The sequence below is a fragment of the Ambystoma mexicanum genome, chromosome 5p (genome assembly GCF_040938575.1).
Source record: "Ambystoma mexicanum isolate Mex_15411 chromosome 5p, UKY_AmexF1_1, whole genome shotgun sequence".
NCBI lineage: Eukaryota > Metazoa > Chordata > Amphibia > Caudata > Ambystomatidae > Ambystoma > Ambystoma mexicanum.
In genome coordinates this window covers 417,241,619-417,267,201 of record NC_090930.1, presented here as the reverse complement: position 1 = coordinate 417,267,201, position 25,583 = coordinate 417,241,619, and the positions used below count along the sequence as shown (strand labels likewise).

Below are 25,583 nucleotides of genomic sequence, written 5' to 3'. Positions count from 1 at the left end.
GCAATACATTACATGTTTTTATTTCATAGTCTAGTATAGTTTCCGTCTCCTTGAGGTCTTTCCGGACCATGTTTTCACCTAGAAAGAAACCAAGGTTAAACATGTGCCAACAAATCTATTGTATTGTCAGTGGTAAAGTGTTTTGAAGAGGGGAGATGGGTGCTTTTTGAATAAATTGACCGATAACTGGGGAATGAGCAGGACCAACTACGTTTGGAAGGAAATTATAGTAGAGTTGTTACAGAAACAATAACAAGGCTGAGTTTAGGCGCATCATGAAACAGGGTAGAGAGGAAAAAGTAATTTGGTTGGTTTCACAATTTTGGTTTTGGGCGATTCACAATTTAAGCATCATGACCCCTAAAGTTTTGCCTCCAAATCTGCGTTGCTTGAATTTCCATTGGCAGATGTTATTCAACTTGTCCAAGAGTTGGTTCGTAGATGGGATATAGTGGGTGGCAGGGGAAGGAGATGGGTTACACATTCTTGGGAAATCATCTGGGGCATTCTTCCAAAAAAGTTATGTATGGTGCATATGATTTTGAACTTAATCAGCTGGTGTACATGTAGCCAGTTAAGTTATAAGGACTGGCATAATGTAGTCACCTTTCTTTAAACTCATGGCTGATTATGGACCGTTCAATATTTTTGTTGTCAAGCCAAGACACTACCAGGGACCTGTTAAGTAACATCCGATGGTTCATTCGCAAGACCATTGGCAATGTATTTCTTTCACAATAACAGTAGTTAAAGCATGTACATCTATGAAAGATCCAATGCTATAGATGTTATTTTTCTGATATCTCCTCATGGAAACAAACAAAAATTTTACATAATGAATGAGAAGAACCGTATCTCCAAGGCCCACCAGAGTGAGTTTCACAGATTTTTACATAAAGCAAGCATTCTTTTTACAAATATACGCAAAAGACAAATCTCTCTCATAAACAACTATTCAAATAATTTGGAAGACAGTGATAACCTACTGCAGACCAGAGGCAAATAGACTTGGTCCTTTCTAGAGGGAAATGTAATATACTGAGGTGTAAAAAGGGGTAATGAGTACCCAAGAAGTTTGCCAACTTCCACTCTTTCTCGTGAAGGGTAGCAGCATTATTAGGGAAATAGCACTATCATGACTGTGAAGGAAACATCATTGATTCAGTCCACTAGCTCAATCTGCTACACCACAGAACAATTTATGTTTCATATTGACAAAAGCACAGGGACTAAATGCATGGTTACACATACAGTTTGTAAAGAAAATAGGTTAAATCCTATACATACTTTAGTGTCGAAGGAGATGGAGGACGCTTTGTCACATTTGCTGGTGAGGGAGATCTTCTCCTGTTAGCTACATTAGATGGAGATGGAGGACGCTTCTTGACGAGGGACGGTGACTGTTTCCCAGGCTCCGGTTTCTAATTAGATAATATAATTATGTAGACTTACTAAAATAGTCAAACATAAAATAAAACAATACAACTTGACTGATAACAGATAAAACCCCACTGGCTATCATTGAAAATTATTCAGTGATGGAAACCGATAGGAAGTCTCTCAGTCCTGTGTTCAAGATATGGGCTTAGCTTCTCAAATACAAGGAAACAGGCATATTTAATTTCCCCTTGTTTGACCAGAGTTCTCTTGTTTCTTGGTGCTATCTATGAGGCTCTAACAGGAGAAATGTTGCAGGGTTACTACCCTCATGGGTTTCATTGCCTAACTAGTACCATGCTTGCTCCTAAATCCCTGCTAAGAGAGTCTAGTCTTCCTCTTTAAATTCCTTTCATATCTTTGCACTATAATGCCTCAACACCAATTTATTGGTGTGCATCTTGCAGCAGTATGCAACAATTCAAAAATGAATCAAAGAAAACACTCCAGAATTATAATACACAAAGTCTGTAGTCCATCCTCATGTAACTCAAAAGGTATTTAGCTCTTCAAATGTGTATTACAGTTGCCATCCTTCATTCTCTCACGTTGCTCTAGCTCTGGCTATCTATGAGAGATTGTATTTAATTCAGACAAACTTTTAAGAGGCATGGTTTCGGCCCAAATGATGCATACATCTGAGTGGGAGACCTACCCTTTTGTCACAAAAGCCAAACACGGGCCTCAGTGGCATGTTAAGCCAACTGGCGTGAACAAATATTGGTGAGCTCAGCCGTACCGGAGGATTGGCCTCGGGGACACACAGAAGGGTAATGTGCTACTTCATCTCATACCCGCTACCCTTCATTTCTCTTACATCAGTAGGGTCTGGGTCCATTAAGCTAGGGGCCTACCAACTAAAGTTTTGTTTTTAATAGTTACCTGTCCAGTCCTTACTCAACGGCCACCCCTGGGTGCCACAGTACCTCCATGGGCTATGCCAGAGCTAACCCCTGAAAGTCAGTCTCTCTGGTGACTCTCCAAACAGGGCAGATGTACGCTTTCCATAAGAGTATTCAAAATCCAAATGTGGGGGATAGCTCTCCACGTAGCAGAGATTTATTCCATGGCACGCCATAAAGAGCAAGCCTTCTAGTCAATGGTTGTACACGGCCCCTTATAGGAAAGCCATAGGATCTGTTTCAGAACTCCTTTCTCCAACCAACTCCAGTTCAGATCATCCACCAAATACTTTGCCCTAAATATCACCCCTGATTACAATAGGGCTACCCTGGGTTGGACCACCACCCATCTTTTGAAACATTTCATTTACAATGCAGACTTCCTTTCTAAAGGGACAACCATACTATCAATTACCAGTGGAAAGCTGAATCTTCCAGAGCGGAAGGCACAATTTGCCTAGGCCTGCAGCAGTCATGATCCACCTTCATTCAGTCACATACACCTACAGCTGATTACATACATTCAAAATATACAGTTGGTACATGATACACTTAGTAACTGCACAAAGTGTGGTTACACTTGGCTAACAGTCAGCTGTGGGTGAGCAGTCAGGGTAAATTCTTATGGGAAGGGAGGGGGCTGGTTGGGGGTGTGGGTAACTAACTTTAAATAAAACAACGTCCACACAGAGCTATTATGAAAAAATATGTTCTTTCTCACAAAAGGAAGTAGGTTTTTGATACAGTTTACAGTTAAGTAATTTGTGTTCAGAACGTCTTGGGTTGTGACCATACTTGGCAGGGTTACTTACTAAGTCAAAAGGTGCAACTGAGACATTAAAGTACTACTTATGGCAGTTCATGGATCTATGTCTGTTGGGCGCCTGACATGAGCGAAGATGCAGAGAGCCGCCAGAAAAAGGCTGCACAAGCAAGTTTGCTATCTACGTCTCCCCATCAGCCTTTATTGGTCTTGTTTCGCTTACCAACCGCCCTACCCCCTTTTCCTCTGCTCATCTTCCACCACCTTTCCCCTCTGGCCCACTTGCCATTCTCTCCACTTTCCGATCTAGATGGCCCCATAGAGAAGCATGGCACGAGCCTGAGTGTCTGCCTACACACTGTGCTCTTTTGTGCATTTTGGTTCGCCCTCGCAGCATCTAGTCCACTAATGTTCATACCATAAGATACCTTATGACTTGTAGAAGCCCTTTAATAATGGAAATGAGAAAGATATATATATTGATTACGTGGATACAAAACACTATCAAGAATCATTTAATTATTTCATAAGGCTGGCTAATCCATGTATATGTTCAATAAAACATTTTAAGTTTGTCATCAGTCTGCCCAACAGCACAACAGGTTTCTGAATAAAATCACTATTTCAGGTGGTGTGACTAAAACAGGATGGCCAATAGATCCCATTTGCTTAATGCATGATGACTAGACACTTCTACATCACATACAAAGAACACATCTTATCTAGGACTCCAAAATATTCATTGCCAGACTTCAGCTATATCACGACAGGTGTCAACCTAGCTCTGCACTCTCCAATTCCTGACAGGGATTCATGACACCACCAAAGAAACAAAAAGGACTCTAATTTCTGAAATCAGTCAATTCAGCCCTGGCTAAGCCTTATCCACTTGCCCCTCAAATTTCTGTGCCCAAACTTGATGCACGCAAACCAACTAAGCCACTCACATACAGATTCCCAATATCGCTCTCACCAAATGGCAAACAACAGAACACTACACTAATAAAATCAACTTGCATACCATAGCCCCAGGTCAATGCGATCTAGCACTATGGGCACAAGTCTAGTTTCTGGACATAAGCGCCCTGATGCTCCTAGCTCGCAACACCTCGCAGAACTCAGGGTTCATCATCCGATGTGCACCAGACACCACAAGAGCACAACAATCTTGCACTTTCCCCTATCATCCCAACTAACCCAAACCCCACACATTCTCTTTCTGTGCCGCCAGAGCACCGGGAGATCATTAAACAGCAGCAGTGAGTTGTACAAATCCAAAAAACATAATAAAGAATCGGGGGGAAAACGTTACCAGATCAAACACTGAAGTGGAATGAAGAGAGGCTCACTGTGGTCGTGAACATGGGGCACTGAACAATATGCAACAATGGAAATACAAATATTTAACTTGTCTCAATTATTTAAGCCCAACTCAGAGAGATCAGACTATACAAGATCAAACCATCATAAAAGAAAGACTTGTGTGTCATTGTGAGGACTGGGAATTAGGGTTCTGGTTTGAGGCAGGAGTGATGTCAGGGCTCATAGGTTCTGGCGGTGTCAGGCAGAGGAAAACTCCTGTTGGAGGGGGGAAACTACCCTTCCCAGTAGGCTAGGCTGCATCACGTGTTCAGCTATGTGATGGAGGACTGCCTTGATGGCCTATTTAGTCCCAGCCCGTGCTGCTTGCTGGTGATTGTAGAATTACGCAGGCACCGGCTGAGGTGCGTGCAGGTGTGGACGCCAAGTTGTGGGTGAGCGCAAGGTGATTGGCAGCGGCAGAGAGGCAGTGGCAGGTCTGCTCATTGCGAACACGGAAACCAAACTACACCACGCCCGCTGCCAGCAGAGGCACAGTGAGTCGGCGGGCTGTGATCCATTACTGCTGCAGCATATTCGCTTGTTCTTCTGCACCTGGGGCACCACGGACAGGTGCCCAGGAAAAAGATAAGCACACCATTGCATCTTATGGCAGGCAAGGCAAAACTGTGGGGGCAGAGGCAAAATCTCATGCCAGCAGTTAAGGCATGATTTTGCAGGACACTGCATCTCTCACGAGCAAGTGGGGAAGCTGTGTCGGACAAAGGCTCAACTTAGTGGGGCACTGCTACTTCATTCGCTATGCTACTCATGCCACGCTTTTTGTTGTTTGTCGAACTGTATAACAGTATAACTGTATAATGTTGCTTGCTTCAGAGTCCTTACGGACATCATTGTATGTGATTATCTGTGCTTGTGCATCGTCTGGCAACCATCTAGTGCTGACTGTGTCATGTTTCTAAGAATATGTAGAGACAGGTCAGGGGGTGTTAGTACTGGGGCTCTTGATTAAGGAAGGGCATTCAGGTTTCATGGCCAGTAGAATACAGGATACTCATGAACTACTGTGAAGTCATATGTTATGTGTTTTTCCTATTTCCCCCATCCCTATCCATTCACGTTTCCTAAACCTTTTTCTCGTTTCCTCACTCCCCTACCTATACACAACTTCTCCGTAACCCTCTTCCCCTCAATGGCTGCCACATGGTTACCTATGGTGGAGGGTCGACTTCCATTTGGCTCCCGTGGTCAGGGTGAAGTTGTGGGTTTCTCTGTGGGTTCGACAGTCATAGCTTACATTGGCAAAAAAACACCATCCTGGTGATTCAGTGCCTAAAATGTGTCTAGTATGTGTATCATTTCAGGTATGTGCATCTTTTCAGCAGCTGGATTTTGCAATATGAGGTTTGACAATTTTCAAGGAAATGCCTTATTTACTCTAATAATAAATTAGCATTTATATAGCGCTACGAACCCTCCGGTATCGGAGCGCTGCTTATTAATACCCACAGTGTGTGGTGCTCATTTATCGACCTCGGAAGGATGAAAGGCTGAGTTTGGCCCTGCCAAAATTCGAACCTGCGTCAGCAAGCTCTGCACAGATGTCAAAGTGACCGCTCTACTCGCTGTGCCATCGGACCGGCTACAGTGATCTGTTTTTTCTTTAAATGTCTAGCTACTCTGAAATTGTAATTATAGACCTTGACCTCACATTTGTGTTCAAGCCATACCTACTTGAACTATCTTGTGGTCTTGCACATGTATTGTTCACCAAAGGTAGACTTAAAAGAATACATCACATATTCACTCAGACAAATAACCATACCCTGATAATTGATGAAGGAAAAGATTTCCATTTATGAAATTATCGCAATCAGCTTTACAGATGAGCAGTGTACCAACAACGTTTAATCCTGAAAAACAGACAAAACCTTAAAAAAAAAAGAAAAACAGAATAACAGACACCAAAAATACTCCCAACAAAAATAGGAAACCAAAATCAAAGTCTGCCTCCTACTCCCAACAACACGGCTCCATGTGTGTGTTCGCATCAGTGGAACAAGCAGAGCACCATCCCAATATTATTACTGACTGATCCGAGGAGGAACCATAAAGAAGAAATGCATGATTTAATGGTTCTACGTTAAAATACCAAAGCCAAGAACCATGCAGCTTTCTTTGTGGAAGCTGAAAGCTTTGCATTTAGAAAATGTTGAATGCATTCATTCATGTCAGCCTCAAGCATAGAAGGCTATGAGGCAAAGGAGTATGAATTAAAAACCTAAAGCATAAAAACATAACCCCCAACCCTTGGAAAAGGAAATTACGTTATTATTCCATCCAAAATAATGTCATACCCAATTTCCAAATATAGAAAGTAAAATACTCCCACTTCCAAATCCTACCCAGTGTCCAAACTGCAACACAAGCAGTTCAAGCATAGGAATTTTTCACTTCCTTGTCATATGGCTTTCCGTTTCCCCCATTCTAAGCATTTCCCCTGTAACAAAATCAACACATTATTCATTATCTTGTATGCAGATCGTTTTGCACTTTACCATGGTTGGAACAGTTTATCTGTTTAAAAAAATGGGTTTTGATACTCCTCATGGTGCATGAGTGAATAAACAATGCATTAGATCTGGTGTTGATTTTAGGCTAATCTTAGTCAATGCGTGCAAACATGGGGCTTCTTATACCACGAGGTCCCTTTATCAAATAGATTTGATGCTCTTTTAAATATGGACTTGGCACCCTGCAATATGGAGAATGGACTTCGAAAACAGAGGAAAAGGGAAAAACGTAGCTCACGTCTTGATGTAAAGCAGGTGGTTAGAAAACCAGCCCTAAAAAGATCTAATAGAGCAAAGGACTTTGGATATCAAACTGAGCAATTACCGAACTCCCATGAAGAGCACCGAAAATTCTGTAGTAGGAGTGTAAGGGCAGAAGCAATTCTCTCTGAAATCAAAGATTTAATAGTTAGGAAACGTCAGAGTTGGTTAAGGAAGGGTGTCGGAGAAGGTGTTGTTAACTGATCACTGCAATACAAATCAAGGGAACAACAGCCTCCTCTGTCCCAGCCCAATGTATATCACAGTGCCTCAAAAAGAACACCATCAGTAGAGTAGAGAAAAGCACATTTCCCAGACTGCCCGCATCGCAGCCCATGGGACATTGGGGAGGGAGGTGAGGAACCCTGCTAAATGTTCAATTTAGAGCACTAGACGTCTGACTGGGCACCAGTCAAGCAATCTTCTCACGTCACCATCAGGCCCGAATCTAATTCCACTTAAATGCCCTGGCTATGGTTATATGGAATCTGGTAATAAAAGCGAAAGCTGGAATGAGTAGAAGGGGATGCCCTTCTTAAATTATGGCCAATGTCCCTCGCTTACTGGGAAAATCATATGATGATCATGATGCCTTAGTAAACAAATGCACGCATTGGCTAAGACACTCTAATGGGTGCCTTTTAAAAATCAGGGGGATATTGTTAGATGCATTAGGTCCCCCAACCCCTAATACTGTTTTGGACCACATCCAGGTGTTTTTGAGATTATGGGATCTGGTGGATGGGGTCTTGGGCCTTTGCCTTTGGGCATTGGCCTTAGGGCATAACCCCCAGCGAATCTCAAAAATAACCCTTATGTCAACAGCACGGTTTCGGATGGAATCCGCAACCACCACTATTTTAATATCAGGGTCTGCTGGTAAACGTAGTGCCTGGGGTTCTAGGAGGAGGGGTCCTGAAACATCTAGAATGGGGGGTGCACACCCAGCATCAAGAGACCTTGATGGGGTTGACTGACTGGACTCTGGGTAGTGGTAGTCCAGCTAAGTCATCACAATACAAGCTGCTGTCGTGGAATATTGCTGGGCTGGCAAGTGTTACTGATGACCCTGACTTGAATACCTACTCCTCCAGGAAACTTTGGAGGTCAAGAAGGTCCAGCTACAGGGTTGCCAACTGTTTGCTACCCTGACCGTCAAGGGCCCTAAAGGCAGGCCAAGTGGGGACCTCTTGGCTTGGATAGACCTCAACCTAGACTGGGAAGTGGTGGAATGTAAGACAAATCTCCAGTCTCGGTCTATAAGCATTAATGAGGGAGACCGTTTCTCTTTGTTTGGGGTTGGCAACATTGGAAAAATTGCTGGAATTAGTATCTACCCAGGACAAAAAAAATCCCCTAATGCAGTATAGAATATTTTCAGGTGACGTTAAGCTCCAGTTCGAGTCGATTGGGGAACTGGAAGATCTGTGGGATGACAACGATTTGGCCTTGGATATACCCACCCTGACAGCAGCACACACAAAAAGAGTACACTGTTTGGCTATAGATACTGGCTGAAAACTCCATTGCCTAAGTCTTAGGGCATGTAAAAGTCACTCTAGTGAGGAATCGGGGGCGAAGTTCGCTTTTAACCGATGTAACGGTGTGTCCATTATAGACTATATATTAATCACAGTTAAAGATTGGGCAAGAGTGGGTAATTTTGGGGATCTGGAAACATCCGAGAGTGACCACAACCCCCTGATCCTTGAGAATCAGGCACCAGGGGCTGGGGATCCGACAACCCCCTGATCCTTGAGAATCAGGCACCAGGGGCTGGGGATCCGACAGAGTCAAACTCTCAAACAATTTCCATCTTGGGTATGCTCATAAATCCGTTAAGTGGGCACAAATTATCAAACATTCAGCAAAACCTGCTATACATGATGCAATTGACAACCTGGGTGTCATAAGCGGGGAGGAGACTGCACGAGAGTTTGAACGTTTGACCCAGAATTTGATTCCATTAATTTCATCAGATACGGCTAAAGTAAAGAAAAGGACACTTAAGACAGCTGGTATGACAGTGCCTGCAGAGAGGCAAAACAGAAAATTGTGGCTTGCGTCAGAAACGGCTCCAAAGTGGATAAAGCTAAACCTCACACTCAATAGGACTGATTACCAAAAATTAATATCCACTAAAAAAAGATAATGCCCTAAATCGGTGGTCTATTCTCTCCAAATCCTTTCAAGGTGGGGATACTGTCCTTTTCTGGAAAATGATCGCTGACTCGGAATTGAATGGAGACCAGACACTATATGGCTGCATCCAGAGTGACTGTTCGCTGATCCACTTTTCTGAATTATCGAATAATCATGAACATGAAATATTAAGTGGGAGATCCTGGAGGTGATGCCAGCACAAGTAGGAATTGAGCTTTTATCAGACAAGAGGTGGAAAAAGCAGTAAAATCTCAAAAAGGTGGGAAGGCAGCTGAGCCACACCTCATCCCCATTGACTTATACTAGGGTGAGGAGGGTGTGTGGGTCCCTGTATTGTGTAAGATTTTTAATGATACAGTACTTTGGGGTTAACACCAGCCTCTTGGCAAAAGGCGATAATTATTCTGATCTATTAAAGGACAGTAGAGGGGGCGTGGCCTGGAGCGCCACTGATCAGGCTGCTCCGTTGATGGCCTCCATAGGGACCTGCGGCTTCGCCTAAGATTTAGCCGGTTCCGGCGACACTGCTGCTTTCCTCTGGCGGGGGGACGCTAGCACACCCTCTCCTGCACCTATAGCCTCGTCCCCGGAGCCTAACGCTCCAGGGTCACCGAGAACGCAGCTGGAGAACCTGGTGCCGCTGTTCCCCGCCTCGAGCCAAGATGGCAGCTGCGACTCTGTCCCCTCGTCGCCTTCGGCGCCCAGAGTCCGTGCACCCATAATACCTCCTGCTTCTCCCTCCTTTCACTTCGATTTGGCCCGGGATCTTGCTGCCAAAGACTGTGGGAACTTGCCACCACTCCGGACCCCGAGTCCTCCGGTCTGGAACCCGAGTGCAGGAGCGCTCCATCCGCCCCCTCCCTCCGTGCCTGCTGCCGGGGGGGGCGGAGTCTCAGGCAGCTGCGTCCGCCTCTTTTGCCCGGGGGGATCCTCTCGCTGCCGGAGCCCCTGCCGCCCGAAACACCTGCCGGCTGATCTTGACGAGCCCATAGCGGAGGGAGGCCCTCCTGGAGGAGAGCCTCCGGAGCTCCCCAACGATCGTCCGCTCCACGGCCCGGCTCCCAGGAGGGACGCTCGGGCCCCCCCGGAGCCCACCTACCTGCGAACCCAGTGCGGAGGCGGAACCAAATCATACACCCCTCCTTGCCTGCATCTGTTAACGCCGGGAGTTGGGACCTCCATCTGTCCTCCCACTCTCCCCCAGAAGTGGAGCTTCTAGAGCTTCCCGCCCGGCTCCCTGGAGGCGGAAACAAAGGACGTGCCAGGTGAGCGTCTGCCCTCTCCACCCCCACGTCTCCATTACAGGAGGAGGGCCTCATTCCCCCTTGCCCTGGACCCTGCTCTGCCTCCCTCCCGCCCTGAAGTGGGGCCTCTCCAGCTATTGGCCTCCGCTTGGGTGGATCACTGCACTCTGCTGGCAGGATTCATTGAGGTGCCTCCACCTAAGGCTGCCCCGGCACTAGCCTTAGTGCCCCCCTCCAGCTTCCTGGGGCGCCCCTGCCCAGCTGACACCTCGCCAGCTGAGAAGAGTGGCCCCTGCTATCCTGGATCCTTAGCGGGCTACGTATCTCTGCTCTCTTACCCCCTATGGCTGCACAATACCACGCTGCGACCACTAGCTAAAGGCATTCCAGTGTTTCGTGCCTGCATGATCTCCTGGGGCGCCCCTGCCCACTCCACCCGCTGCTATTACCACCCCTGAAGGCTCCACCCAATTGGGGGTAAGTGCAACCACCTCAAGCTGGACCAATTTCCCATAATACTCAGGAGCTACAATCCCAGATACTGCGATTGCCACGTCACGACTGGCCCCCTGCAATTCGGCCAGTAGTGGATCCTCTGGGCCTCGGGGCTAACAAAATGTCGAGACTCACCAAACCATCCAAAACCTCTGACATTTCTACCATGCTTCTGGCGGCGGACAAGGCAAGGAAACCGGACCCCCCTCCTAAACTCACCCCACAGAAGCCCCCGGAAGAACAGGGTAATCTCGCCACCAAAGATGACATTGTGGCCTTCATGTGAGACATCAAAGCTGAGTTCAGGTCCTGCATGACCAAACTCACTACTCGGCTAGAACAGACGGACCAGCGACTCACTGAAACTGAACGGAGGATAGGAGAGGTCGAGGACTTGACCCAGAGCCATGACGCAACGATAATAGAAATGCGACGCGAGATCCAAGTGCTCCAATCTAGAAGTGAAACCCTCGAATTTAAACAAGAGGACTTAGAAAATAGGGCTCGACGGAATAATCTCCGCATCCGAGGGGTCCCATCATCTATTCAAGACAAAGAGCTACCGGAATACATAAACAATTTCTTCCAAGCTCTCCTCCCGCTTATGGACAAAACCCAACTCGTCCTGGACCGGACTCACAGATTGCACCCGAGACGAGGAGTAGATTCAGACGGCCCTCCGGATGTGATCACTAGGGTCCACTTTTATGCCACCAAGGAGGCCATATTGGCGATAAGCCGCACCAAAGATGAACTCTCATTCATGGGTACCCCATTGCAGATATTCCAAGACCTTTCCCTGATCACCATACAGAAAAGGAGAGCCCTCAAGCCCTTGACCCTGTTCCTCCAAAGCCAGCAGATCCGCTACCGATGGCTCTTCCCCGCCACTTTACAATTCTCATACCAGGGAACCACGCGCAAAATCAACCATCTTGAAGACGCAAAATCTATCCTGCACCCAGACTCTCCAGAAACCTCGCTCACCTCCAGTCCGCACCTCCCGCCAGAGGAACCAGACCAATCACCCCAAAGACTGCAGCAACAATCCTGGTCTAAAGCACAGAGACGAAGGAAGATGAAATAATAGAGGCATCTTCCTGCATTGTGCTACTGTCGTCCCCGGAACCGAAACAAAGCATAGCTATGCCGCGGGCCACGAACGGCCCATACCTCACTCCGAGGAGTATGTCACCAACTCACCCTTGGAGCCGAACCAAGCGCGATGGTTCGACCCCCGCCCCGTTGGCGGGGAAACCGGTCTTGGCCCCGTTGGCCGTGGTGGTGGCCGCACAGAAAACCCCAGCCCCCCACACATTATTGAGTTCACCCTCCCGTTTAAGTTCACCCTCCCGTTGGAGGGTTCAGAAAACTCGACCACTGGAGTGCTGGATTGATAACATGCTCCTAGATGATTCCTGAATCCCATGGCCCCCCCCCCCAGGACCCTTCCCAGATATCGAGGAGAGTTCAAGAAGCCTCCCAACCACATCAGAAAGTGAAGTTCCTGACCCTCAATGTCAGAGGCTTAAATGGGCCGCAAAAGAGGAAATCCATGCTCCGACGCCTACAGAATGAAGAGGCCTCAGTGGTATTCCTCCAGGAAACCCACTTAATTCCAGCGGATTTCGGTAGGCTTCGCGACAGACAGTTCCCGCTGCAATTTTTGGCATCAAACGGCTCCAAAAAAGGTGGAGCAGCTTTACTTATCGCTAAGACACTGCGGCCACAAATCTTGGACACTTTACTTTGCCCGGACGGCCGCTACTTAGCTATTAAATGCCGGATCTACGGACAGCTGTACTCCCTCATCTCGATTTACGCCCCGAATAATAAGCAGGAAGAGTTCTACTTGGCCTTGGAGGAGGCCCTCCGGCCATTTGTCAAGGGACAGACGATAATAGGGGGAGACTACAATGGAGTCCCGGACCCAATCAAGGATAAATCCCATCCCCCGGCCCGTAAAGACTATAGCGTGGCGACAGCCCTACTCAAACTATTCCGAACCCTGGATGTGGTCGATACCTGGAGAGTCTTACACCCTGAAACCCACGACTACTCATTCTATTCTGGCGTACACAGAACCTATTCTCGCATCGACCTGCTGTTGGCTTCCCCCCAAGCGCTGGCCTTTACCGATGATGTAATCATGGGTCGCAGAATCTTATCAGATCATGCTCCGGTCATCCTAACACTAAGGGCCCATGACCCGGATCCGCCCCCAAAACGCAAATGGTCCTTGTACGACCCGATCCTGAATGATATGTCAGTGATGGATGTGGTAGCGAAAACTATCAAAGACTACTTCAAAGAAAATAAGAGCGAAGACACCTCACCAGCCACTACATGGGACGCAATGAAAGCAGTAGTGAGAGGGGTTCTAATCTCATAAGGATCGGCCTACCACAAAAAGAAGCGACAGTCCCGCCAGATCCTACAGGACGAGGTAGAGAAACCGGAAGCTATATGTAAGGCGAAAAACTGGACGCCCAAAACCCATCGGGCCCTGCGAATAGCCCGGATGAAGCTGGAAGCGCATTATGCAGAAGACACGGCCCAAATACTAGCGAGAACGAAGCAGAGCTACTACGCTAAAGGGAATAAGGCGAACAAATTCCTAGTGGAAAAGCTGGCAAAAACCAGAAGAAGAAACGCCATCTTGAGCCTCCGAGATCTCCAAGGCAGAGTCCAATTCGCGGAAGAAGACAAGCAGCGAATCGCAGTAACTCACCTTACAGACACGATGACAGCCTCCCCGAGATTGCCCGAGGAACAGCTCTCCTACCTACAAGACGCAGCGTTTCCTCAGATAGCTCCTACGGTACGTGATGAGCTAGAGACCCCGATCACATGCGAGGAGATAGACAACGTCATCAAGAGCCTCAAACCAAGGGCCCCGGGTCCGGATGGATTCTCGACTCGCTTCTACAAAGTCTTTCGCTCCCAGTTGGCGTCCCCCCTGGCATCGCTTTTTAACTCTTTCGCCACCTCAGGGTCAATTACCCCATCAATGCAGGAATCGATCATCGTCCTTGCCCTGAAGCCAGGAAAAGACCCCGGAGATATAGCAGCGTACAGGCCCATCTCCCTACTAAATCTGGATGCTAATATTTACTCCAAGGTCTTGGCTAACCGTTTAGCGAAGGTCCTCCCGGATATCATAGACCCAGACCAGACGGGATTCATACTGAACAGATCCGCTACAGACAACGTCCGCAGGATCCTAAACCTGGTCGAAGTCACGAATAGAGACAAGCTAAAACTAGCAGTTATAGCCTTGGATGCGACTAAGGCCTTTGACAAGGTGGACTGGTCATTTCTACGACTCACTCTAGAGTCCTTTCATTTCGGAGCTGCATTCCAGAAACTCGTCTTGGCGAACTACCAATCTCCAAAAACCTTGCTCCGAGTTAACGGCTCTGTGTCTACTCCGATTCCTTTATCATGCGGCACTAGACAAGGATGTCCCTTGTCCCCCCTTCTCTTCGCTCTGGTCATGGAACCACTGGCCCGACGGATCCGATTGAATCCCAGAATCAAAGGTCTCCAAGTAGGCCCAACTCAGCATAAAATAGCATTATATGCAGATGGTGTTGTTAACCATATCAGATACCGCCCAATCGCTGAGGTCCTCCCTGGCAGAAATTCATCGCTTTGGCAAAGTTTCAGGATTCGCGATAAACTTCGCGAAATCATCTGCTCTAGCGGTGAGACTTGAGCAAGAAGATAAGGCCTCCTTCCAAACTCTCTGCTCAATCCAATTAAGCGAAGACTCTATCCCCTACCTGGGAGTCCACATCACAGCCCGACCAGAAGATACCTACCGAGCAAACTTCCAGCCGCTACTTAAATCCCTGGAAGAAGATCTCAATTGCTGGCTCCACACAGGAGATTTCGCTAATAGGCTGCATAGCGGCATGTAAAATGAATCTCCTCCCATGGCTGCTTTACGCGTGCTCGGCCGTTCCAACTCTGATCCCCCGGTCCCCACTCCTGCGCCTCCAAAGGAAGATCCTACGATTCATCTGGAAAGGTAAAAAGCCAAGGATCCCACTCAGAACGATGCTGGCCAGTCCGAACTCAGGAGGCCTGGGGGTCCCAGACCTCCAAAAATACCAAATTGCGGCTCAGTTAGCTCATACTGAAAGCTGGACGATAAGATCAAATAGGCCTAGATGTGTTGAGATCTAACAATCCCGCTTACCCCTCCCCCTCCGCTTTCTTCTGCATCTCCCCCCTGCCCTACGGGGAACATGGCCGTCCATCCTCTCTTCCACCAAGCAAACTATAAAAGCCTGGGAATGGACACGTAAACACAGAGGACTTCCTAGGGACTTAGGCCCTGCTTCTCCGATATTTCACAACCCGGCTTTCTCCCCAGGGATTCATCCGGCGAACTTTAAGAATTGGATCGCTGGCGGCCTTAGCTCCCTGAGCCAGCTTTATGAGGGGAGGAGACCACTCACTTTTGAACAATGCAAAAACTCCTTTGACCTGGCGGAAACGGACAGATTTCAATATGTGCAACTACGACATTGGTGTTCCCACCCAGCGACATGCGAGGCTGCGACTGGAGACCTGGACCCAACAGAGCTGACAATCGCAGATCCCCCACATCGAGGGTGAATCTCAGTGATGTACAAGCTGCTGCAGACAAATGTCCTTGTCGCTAGAGCTACCTACATGAACAAATGGGAAACAGATCTAGAACATCCGATAGAAGATCAAGTATGGTCGGACATATGGTCTCGTACGCGGGCCTCTTCCTTCTGCATCACTAACCGCGAGTGTGCCTATAAACTCCTCCTAAGATGGTACTACCCGCCCCTCAGACTGAGTCACTTCAACCGAGCCTTGCACCCACACTGCTAGCGACGTTGTGGCCTTCAGGGTTCGTTCTTCCTTATGTGGTGGTCTTGCCCGGTGATGGTGAGTTTTTGGACCCAATGCATTGCCACTATTGCGGACATAACTGGGATAAGGCTGCCCCTCGAGTCTGAACCGATCCTGTTAGGAGCCCCAATCCCAGGTGTATACCCAAGATCGGGCAGAAAAGCCACCCTCCTTACTCACCTACTTTTGGCCGCTAAAATCACGGTGGCACAAACCTGGAAATCTCCGGAAGGACCCCTAATGATCCTATGGTGGCTGAAGCTCTGGGACGTTTTTGTCGCGGAAAAGATTACGGCGGCAAACAGAGGCCTTCTTCACCGCTTCACAAACATTTGGTCCCCAGTAATGGACTACGATCAGTGTTATCCAGCTTTAACTTTCAAGCCACGGGCGGTGGTAAACGCTCTGAGGGCTGGGGGCTTGGAGACGACGCAACAAATACAAGGGCAAAACTGGGAGGTTGACTGAGGGGAAGTGGCTACGGGGTTGGCGTGAGAGAAGGGGGTCCATGAGCAGTATTAAGTTTCAGGTAATTGGATAATGTGATGTAATGTATTGTGCTCTGGTGTGTCGATCACAAATAAACATGTTTAAAAAAAAAAAAAAGGGCAGTCGAGATTAACTACCCCCCATTCAATTACTGCACAATGCTGGCAAAATCTTCGGGAAAGTCATTCTGAACGGCCCGCAAGATTGGGCATACACTAAAAATGTAATCAGTGATCTTCAAGGGGGTTTTAGGAGGACTAAGGGGAGAGTGGATCAGTGTGTTATGCTTTCTTTGTTGGTCCGAAAATATACTGTACTTAAGAATATGAAGCTGTATGCAGTATTTCATCATCAATACGTTTATTCGGAAACAAATTTCCATAAACAACAATACAAGATAAAATACAAAATACATGACATAAAAAGAAACACATTAGATAATAAATGGCAGAACTTTAAAAGTGCATGTGTGAATGGCGATTAATATCCTCCAAGGGAATGCCTGAATAGTCGTTAGATTGTCAATATTCAGTCAGATTTTGAGAGATGATTTTAGTTCTCCTGTGCCAGGCCTTTCTCAAATAGTCCACCGAGCCCCATGCCACTGGCAACGTGGCAGCTGAGAGTAAATAGCAAAGGGCTGTTCTGGCTTGGGACAATCCAGCTGACCTAAATAGTGGCAAAAGTGTTTTCCTACTTAAGTCCATATATGTTGGACAAAACACAAAGTGCAAAAGGTCCTCCACAGGATACTGACAGCAAGGACAAGCCTGAGGTTGAGCATTGTGAGACCAGTTTTTTGTACGGGCCCCCAGCCATAAAAAGTCAAATCGTGCTCTTGTAAGTGCCCAACGGTCATAAGGTTTATTACTAAATAACAGTATTTATCTAGAACCATCTTATGGCAAATATTACTATCTCGGAACGCCTCCTCCTCCCCAGAGCTGATCTCTACATCCAGCTGCTTTACTCGCGGACTAGGCAGTAGTTTGGTTTGGTCTATGAGCATAAGTGACACCCCCATTCGACATCAATAGCGGGGCGAGGCAGAGGTGCGTGTTGGCCCCCTGCTTTTTTAGTATATATGTACAGGAAACGATTGACACATTACTGACGGGTGCCCGGATTGTCCAAGAATGGGTTTTGAAAATTATCCAGTACTATTTTATGCCGATGATGCTGTAATATATGCTAAGTCTCCACAAGGCCTGAAGGTCTCACTGAATGTCATCCTGTGCAAATGTAAAGAACTACAGCTTTAACTGAACGCAGACAAGAGACACGTGTTGGTCTTTAGGCCACATTATGCTACATACCGCCCTTTGCAAGTAAAAGTCGATGCAACGACCCTGGAATAGGTCAAACACTTTGATTAGCTAGGGGTCAGGTTTCAAGAGAATGGTGCAAGTATTACCTTGTGAAAATATAGCCGGCCCACAAAGTCCTTCAACAGACATGGCAGTGGTGCTACCTCCCCAGCATTAGATTTATATAAAAAACAGGCCATTCCAGCATCCATATATGGAGCCAAAATCTTGGGCAGGGAGAGCAATGGTGTACTTAATGTTTTGGAACACAAGTTTCTATAGCAATTGTTAATACTTCTGCAGAGTTCCCCAAGCGCCCTTGTCCACCTCGAGCTCGGGATATACTCCCTGTTGGAGAGACAGCTGCCCTGAAGCCAGTCTTACACTGGATTAGGTTATGGCACATAGAGGGTCTTAGAAAATACTGTGAAGCATTGATATGTAAAGATGTATTTGGTACATCTGTTTTTTATTCATGTTTTTCTCTTTTGTCGAAATGTTTTACCAAACCCTCTAATCTGCCACAGTATTTATATCTTGTACTTTAGCTGGACATTGTAATGAATTGAACTTGTTTTATGTGTTTTGTTCTGGACTTAAATGTTGTATAACTAATAACATGATTGTAAAAAAAACAAAAAAGGTTTTATTTTTAAAAAAAAATATTTTTTTGTTTTAATTTGCAATAATGTTATCAAAAATTAATGAAAAGCATCACAAGATCGGAAACTAATACACATCTTAAAATCAGCGTTTCAGGCTTTCAACACATATATAGAGCTTATAATCGTTTAACGGTGGTAAGGATGAAAGAGGAAAGACTGGAATGAGGTGGGGGATTTATGTCCAAATTGGCTGTTCAGATGACTAGAGTTTGCTGTGCTAATAGGCTGCAATCAAGAATGATTCTTTAGACAAGTGTCCCTTTTGCAGCGATAGCCCCTCTGTATTTTCCCCAGATTAGTTTATGATGCCGGGTCTTGTTAGGAGATTCATAAATGATATGATCCAAAGCAGTTATATTGTTTTTTTTATATTTTATTTAAATTATTTTATTTTTATTATTAATTTTATTGAAGTTTACATAAAACATACAGAACACCAATCTTATCAGCATTGAAACAATAGAATTCATTGTAAATAGTCTATACTCCCACTACCACCCCCAACCTTCACAGGATTAAAAATGTAAAACCGACCAATTTAGTATCACATGCTTTCTAAAAATCCACCCCACATTTGATCAAACACTGTTTTTTTTGTTTCTGCGAAGGATGACCTTCTCAATCCTTGAAGCAGTTATATTGTTAATTTTGTTTCTCCGGGTGACCATTGAAATATTGTGGTTGGTCTTGCATTGCCTTATATTATTTCTGTGTCATCAAGCCTCTCATTATCAAGGCCTTTTCATTCCCTGATTCTGCACCCAAGAAGTCTACAGTGCTTTTGACATTGAAAAGTCTGGTTTAGTATCTTGTGCATGCATTGGCTTTAGTTGCTCCACCAATTTTATGGGTTAAGCCTGCATATGCTGAGCTTCAATGTCAACATTTGCTGTGATCTGTCAGGGCCACACTTTGGAGTTAGGCAGGTGGCCAATATAGTCAGGAAAGGTTACTCACTGTAGTTACTCCTAGTCCAATGTCCCCTTTCCTGAGGAAAGGCGCCAATGCAAGCCCAGCTTGCTACCACTTTAAGAATTTAGAGAGCGTTGGAGCAGGCCAGGTGCCCATACCGTGTCCACACCCTGAACCCCAGCCGCTTGTGCTTCTCCTCAGTACCTCATGAGCATAGAGGAATGGGAGGATCTATAACTAGCTTTTTAGGGGGATGGAGGGTGGGCGAATGGATGAAAGGGAACAATGAACTAGGAGACCGGTAGTCACTACGGCGAGTAACTCTTCCTTGCTCCTGCGTCCCATCCCTTTTCCTCCATACTTATGGTAGAGTATAAAGCACTACTCTGACCCAAGGAGGATGGAATGACATTGTTGTAAAATATTCCTGAGGTCTGCCTGAGAGTCCCATGTGGCTGCCTTGCATATGCCCCCCCCTAAGGAACATGGCATTAAAAGGCTACTGCCATAATCTTTACTCTGGTTAAATAAGCATGCCTGCCTTGAACTTTGCCTGCATGCAAAATACAAGTAACTAACCATTTACAATAGTGGCCTTATCCGCTGGTCTTCCAAGGTGCACCCAACCAAAGGAGACGAATACCATATCGAGGACCTATGAGACCTAGTCCTCAAGATCATCTAGGGTTTGCAAACTCCAATAAGCTTTTAAAAGCAGATCTGGAAACAATACAGGTAACGTGATTGCTTTATTTATGGGGAAGTCTGAGACCACCTTGGGTAAATATGAAGGGTTGGTCCGCTATATTACATTTTTTCGATGGAATAACAGATAAGGTTCCTCAGTAGACAGGCCTTGGAGCTCAACGATCCAGCGGTCTGAAGTAATTGCCACCAAGAAAGCAGTCTTCCAAGTGACAAGGTGTAAATCCACCAACGCCATTGGCTTGAATGATTTGTGCACAAGGGCCCTCAAAACTATGTTTAGATACCAGCACGCGATCGACCACCGCATAGGGGGAAACAAGTGAACTAGCCCCCTGAAATGCTCTTTAACCCTTTAAGTGCCACCGACGACCCGGCTCGTCAGTGGAAACCGCTCCAGGTTGCCACCGACGAGCCGGCTCGTCGGTTTTGGCACTCTGCTTTGCTCGATCCCTGCAACGCAGGGATCGAGCAAAATTGTAATCCAACCCCCGGGCTATGGGAGGGGGAGGTCCCCCCTCACTGCCAGGGGGCTAGATTACCTTCAGTTTCACGTCGGCGTGCGTAAAGCACGTCGGCATGAAACTGAAAGTAAAATCACTGCAGCAGCCATTTTCGGCTGCTGCAGTGAAAGACAGAAGGTAAGAGCCCTTCTTTCTCCGCGTCGATCTCCGGCTGTATTTCAAGCCGGAGATCGAGGCGGGTATCGTTGGAAAGGGGAGATTCTCCCCTTTACAACGATACCCATTCTGTGGCATTGCTGCCCGCGGATCGAGCGCAGGGCACACAATCCGCGGGCAGCAATGTCACTGGATCAATACAGATCCGTTTGTGACGCGGGGGGAGGGCGGGCTGCTTACTAGGTAAGCGGCACCCTTCCCTCCGTGGCCCCAAAGCATGGGGCCACAGCGCCAGAGATCCCTGGGGGCAGATGATCACTGCCCCCAGGGGTGAAAAGGAAAGAAAAAAAAAACGATGGGGAGGTGAGAGGGGGTTTGGGGCCCTGGGGCCCACTAGACCACCAGGGATATGGCAAAAAGTGATGTCCTTGGACAGGGGAGGTTCTCCCCTTTCCAAGGACACCACATATATGAGGCATTGCTGGTCACAGATCGGCGCAGAGCGCTCGAACCGTGACCAGCAACCCACTAGACCACCATGGATCCGTTTGTGAGTTGGGGGAAGGGGGCTGCTTCAAGTAAGCAGCCCTCTCCCCCCTCTCGGTCCCCAAAGCATGGGGGCACATGCATGTGAACCCTGGGGCAGATGGCTGAAAATGAAATGAAGGGAGAAGGGGGTGGGGGGCCACTAGCCACCATGGATTTTTTACTGAATGAAAGGGGGGTGCCCCCCCCAACCGAAGTAGAAAGGGGGGCACCCCTTGTAACCCTCCCTGGGGGCAGATATCTGCTCCTAGGAAGGGGCATTTGCCCCAGGAAGGGTTGCATGAGGTGGGGCCCTCCATTTGGGGTGGGTGGGTGAGTGCCACTCCCCATTGCAGTACAACATTCGCTGCCAATTTAGGGTGGCCCTCAGCCCCCCCCCTAAAATGCAGCCTACAATTATGTATTATTTTTTTTGTTTACCCAAGTTCGGTTGACGCAGATGGCCACATTAGTGTGCCAATCTGCCCCCAGGGTGCCCAAACCCTACTGCCCCATCTATTGGGGGCCTGCCCCACCATTTGTGGTGGCCCTCTCCCCCCCACCCCAAATGGCTGGGGGGACACCTCATGTAGCCCTCCCTGAACCGCCTAGGAAGGGCTGCATGATGTGCCCCCCCAGCCATTTGGGGTGGGGGGGAGAGGGCCACCACAAATGGTGGGACAGGCCCCCCAATATATGGGGCAGTAGGGTTTGGGCACCCTGGGGGCAGATTGGCACACTAACGTGGCCATCTGCGCCAAGCGAACTTGGGTAAACAAAAAAAATAATACAAAATCATAGGCTGCATTTCAGGGGGGGCTGAGGGGCACCCTAAATTGGCAGCAAATGATGTACTGCAACGGGGGGTGGCCCTCAGCCCCGCCTAAAAAGCAGCCTACGATTTTGTATTTTCTTTGTTTACCCAACTTCGCTTGGCGCAGATGGGCACATTAGTGTGCCAATTTGCCCCCAGGGTGCTGAAACCCTACTGCCCCATGCATTGGGGGGCCTGTCCCACCATTTTTGGGGGCCCTCCTCCCCCCACCCCAAATGGAGGGGGGGGTGTACCTCACACAGCCGTTTGTAGGAGACCTAGGGAGGCCTGCATGAGGTGCCCCTGCCACCCATTTGGGGTTAGGGGGAGAGGGACCCCAAAAATGGTGGGACAGGTGTCCCAGTGGGTGGGGCAGTAAGGTTTGGGCACCCCGGGGCCAGATTGGCACACCAATGTGCCCCTCTGCACCAAGGCAAGATTCGTAAACAAAGAAAAAAATGGAAAATGGTGGAACGCTTTTTAGGGGGGGCTGTGAGGCACCCCAAAGGGTCTGGGAAGTTTCTAATGGGATGGGGCATTGACCCCGTTACCCCCCGGCCACAATGGAGTGGGTGCCATGTCATGCAGCCCTCCCTGGGACCAGATATCTGCTCCTAGGAACGGACGCCTGAGCCCAGGGAGGAGTGCAGGACAGCGCCCTCCCCCCATGATCTGCCCCTGGGGAGGGCTACATGAGATGGGCCGCCCCTCCAATTTGGCCATGTGTGGGTTCCCACAGGTGTCCTCTTTTGGAAAATGCGTGGGGTTCCCTGTTTTCCTTGCTGGCTTCAACACCCTAGGCCCAAATCTGTAGGTTGCCCACATGAACAAAATGGGCAGTGGCGAAAGGCTTGGGGTTACCAGTGGGTTACCCGTTTCCTTTTGCGCCCCCGGTAGGTGCACCCACACGTGAGGTACCATTTTCATCGGGACACGTGTGGGGATGTGGGAAGGTAGGCCACGTGTTGTTGGCGGTGTGTTTCAGTGGGTGGCCAGAGCGAAATGTCGGAGAATTGTCTGCATTTCCAGCCAATTTCAGAGACATTTCCCTGTGTCCACTCACCGAAACACGTCGCCAACAACAGATATCATACCTTCTCGCGTTCCTACAGGTGTCCCGACGAAAAAGCTACCTCACATGTGTGGGTGCACCTACCGGGGGCGCAAAAGGAAAAGGGTAACCCGCTGGTAACCCCAAGCCTTTCGCCACAGCACAATTTGTTCATGTGGGCAACCTACAGATTTGGGCCTAGGGTGTCGAATCCAGCAAGGAAAACAGGGTACCCTATGCATTTCCCAAAAGAGAACACCTGTGCGAATGCACAGAGGTCGGACTTGCGCGAAGCAGCCCAGAATTTATTACCCAGAACCCCATACAAATTGAACATTGTGTTTTTCACCCACGAAATATCACACTTGGTCGGGGATTGTGGCTAATAAAAACTGGGGCAATTTGCGCAAGGCAGACCTATGTGGATTCCCACAAGTGTCCTCTATTGTAAAATGCATGGGGTTCCCTGTTTTCTTTGCTGGCTTCGACACCCTAGGCCCAAATCTGTAGATTGGCTCCCCAAACCCTTTGGGGGGGATAGCAGTGGTTTAGCCTTATTCCTTCGCGCCCAGGTAGGTGCACCCACACTTGTGAGGTACCGTTTTCATCGGGACACCTGTGGGAACGCGGGATGGTAGGCCATGTGTTGTTGGGGGCATGTTTCGATGGGTGAGCCGAGCGAAATGTGCGGAAAATGCTTTTATTTTCCCACATTTCAGACTTTGCAGGGGTGTCTGGGTAATACATTCTGGGGCGATTTGGCCAAATCATACCTCTGTGGATTCCCATGGGTGTCCTCTTTACGGAAATGCATGGGGTTCCCCGTTTTCCTTGGTGGCTTGGACACCCGAGGCCCATATCTGTATGGTGTGCCGGTGGGCAGAGAGTCTGAAATTCCGGTCTGAAAACAGACTTGGGGGTTACTTTTGTTTTAGGCTTTCCCCTTGGCGCCCAGGTAGGTGCACCCACACATGTTAGGTACCGTTTTCATCGGGACACCTGTGGGAACGCGGGACGGTAGGCCATGTGTTGTGTTTGTGTGGTTTTCATAACGTTTTGACCCATTTGCTGGTACCCTTTGTCACACAACCCTTTCATTTCCCAAATGTGACCTACATTTAGTCGCTGCTTTACTTTTTTGTAACCTGCAAAAGTCACCTTCCCTTGAAAAGGTCTGTCTGTGCTCTTTCAGAAAATGTATGCTTGCCGTTCCTCACCACATTGGTTTTCCCCGATTTACACATGCTAAGTGCGTCTGTTCAGGCCGTGAGCGTAAAACTCCTGTGTACCATGGCTCAGTGTTTAGCTTGTGGTATTGCTTGTTTTGTGCTACAAAAAATGTGTGCTTTCCTAACTGCAATAGTCAAGGGAATGTAGCGGAGCATTGCTTTTCTCAAAATTCATAGAAGCCATTGCCGTACCAAGCGAACCATATCCGACACATTTTTTTTCGGTCATTTTCCCGCTTTTCCCCCAATCTATGGCATTTTCCTCTACCTAGTGTTTGCCTGACCTACACAAATCACCCCTTCCTAAACTTGGAATTTTGTCTACTTTTCAGAAATATATGCCTTTCTGTCCTCCAATTCGGCTTTCTTACCCTTTTCTCCCATTCCGTCCATGCATGTCCAATTGGCAAAAATGGCCAAAATTGCCTACCTCTCACAAAACAGTTGATAACCACATCAAAATAAATGTTTTCCGTTTCCACTCAACCTGTTCTTGAAAGCCAGGAAATTGGGGAATTCAGCACAGCAAACCATTTGTTCCTAGCTCTTACAAGGGAAAAACCACAGGCTTCTTTGTACATCATTTTATTGGCATTTTTTGTAAAAACCCACAATTTTCGCCCTTTTTGCTTATTGTCTCTCACCCCCCTACAGCAACCTAGGATTCCTGGGTGGTGTTACGACCGCCTACATGTGGGTAAAAAAGGAGCCAAATTTGGTCGAGATATCTCATGTAGCAAAAAAGTTACAAGCCATTGAATGGCCACACACCGAAATCACCAAAAAAGTCCCTGGCACTGGGGAGAAATACCCATGGCACTTAAAGGGTTAAGGGATTAGCGAAGACAAGCCTGTCTTTGACGCCCCAATAGCGGCTTTGTAAATCTGCTAAGAAGAGACAGGTGCCTTAATGAACCAGCCTTGTCAAGAAGGGGAGAGGATGTTGTTGATACATGCTTGAAGCAGATTTTGCAATTTTCCTAAAATACTTTGGCAAAATCGGAGCCATTTTCCTCTGTATTGAGAGTGGAAGGTTTTCTGGAAGCTCCCATCACTTTGATGTCATCATCTGATAAACCCAAGGGACAATAAGTAAATGTTTCAGGTGCCAGAGCACCAAGAAAAGCAATTGTGGAAAGGGATGTAGCACCCTCACCCCCACTGGAGAGAGGGAGAGGTGGTCGACTTGCCATGAGCAGTAGGTCAGAGAAGCAC

The 25,583-nt window shown here is 47.6% G+C and overlaps 1 protein-coding gene across 11 annotated transcripts in view; it reads right to left on the bottom strand.

The window, feature by feature from the left end:
• MAP7D3 (MAP7 domain containing 3) overlaps window positions 1-25,583 on the bottom strand; it is a 1,453,570-nt gene that overhangs the window by 731,364 nt on the left and 696,623 nt on the right. For all 11 annotated transcript variants that reach the window (XM_069612805.1, XM_069612807.1, XM_069612812.1 and 8 more), the window contains one exon: window positions 1,288-1,421. In XM_069612805.1, the coding sequence (XP_069468906.1) occupies window positions 1,288-1,421 (134 nt within the window). The remainder of the gene's footprint in view (window positions 1-1,287; window positions 1,422-25,583) is intronic.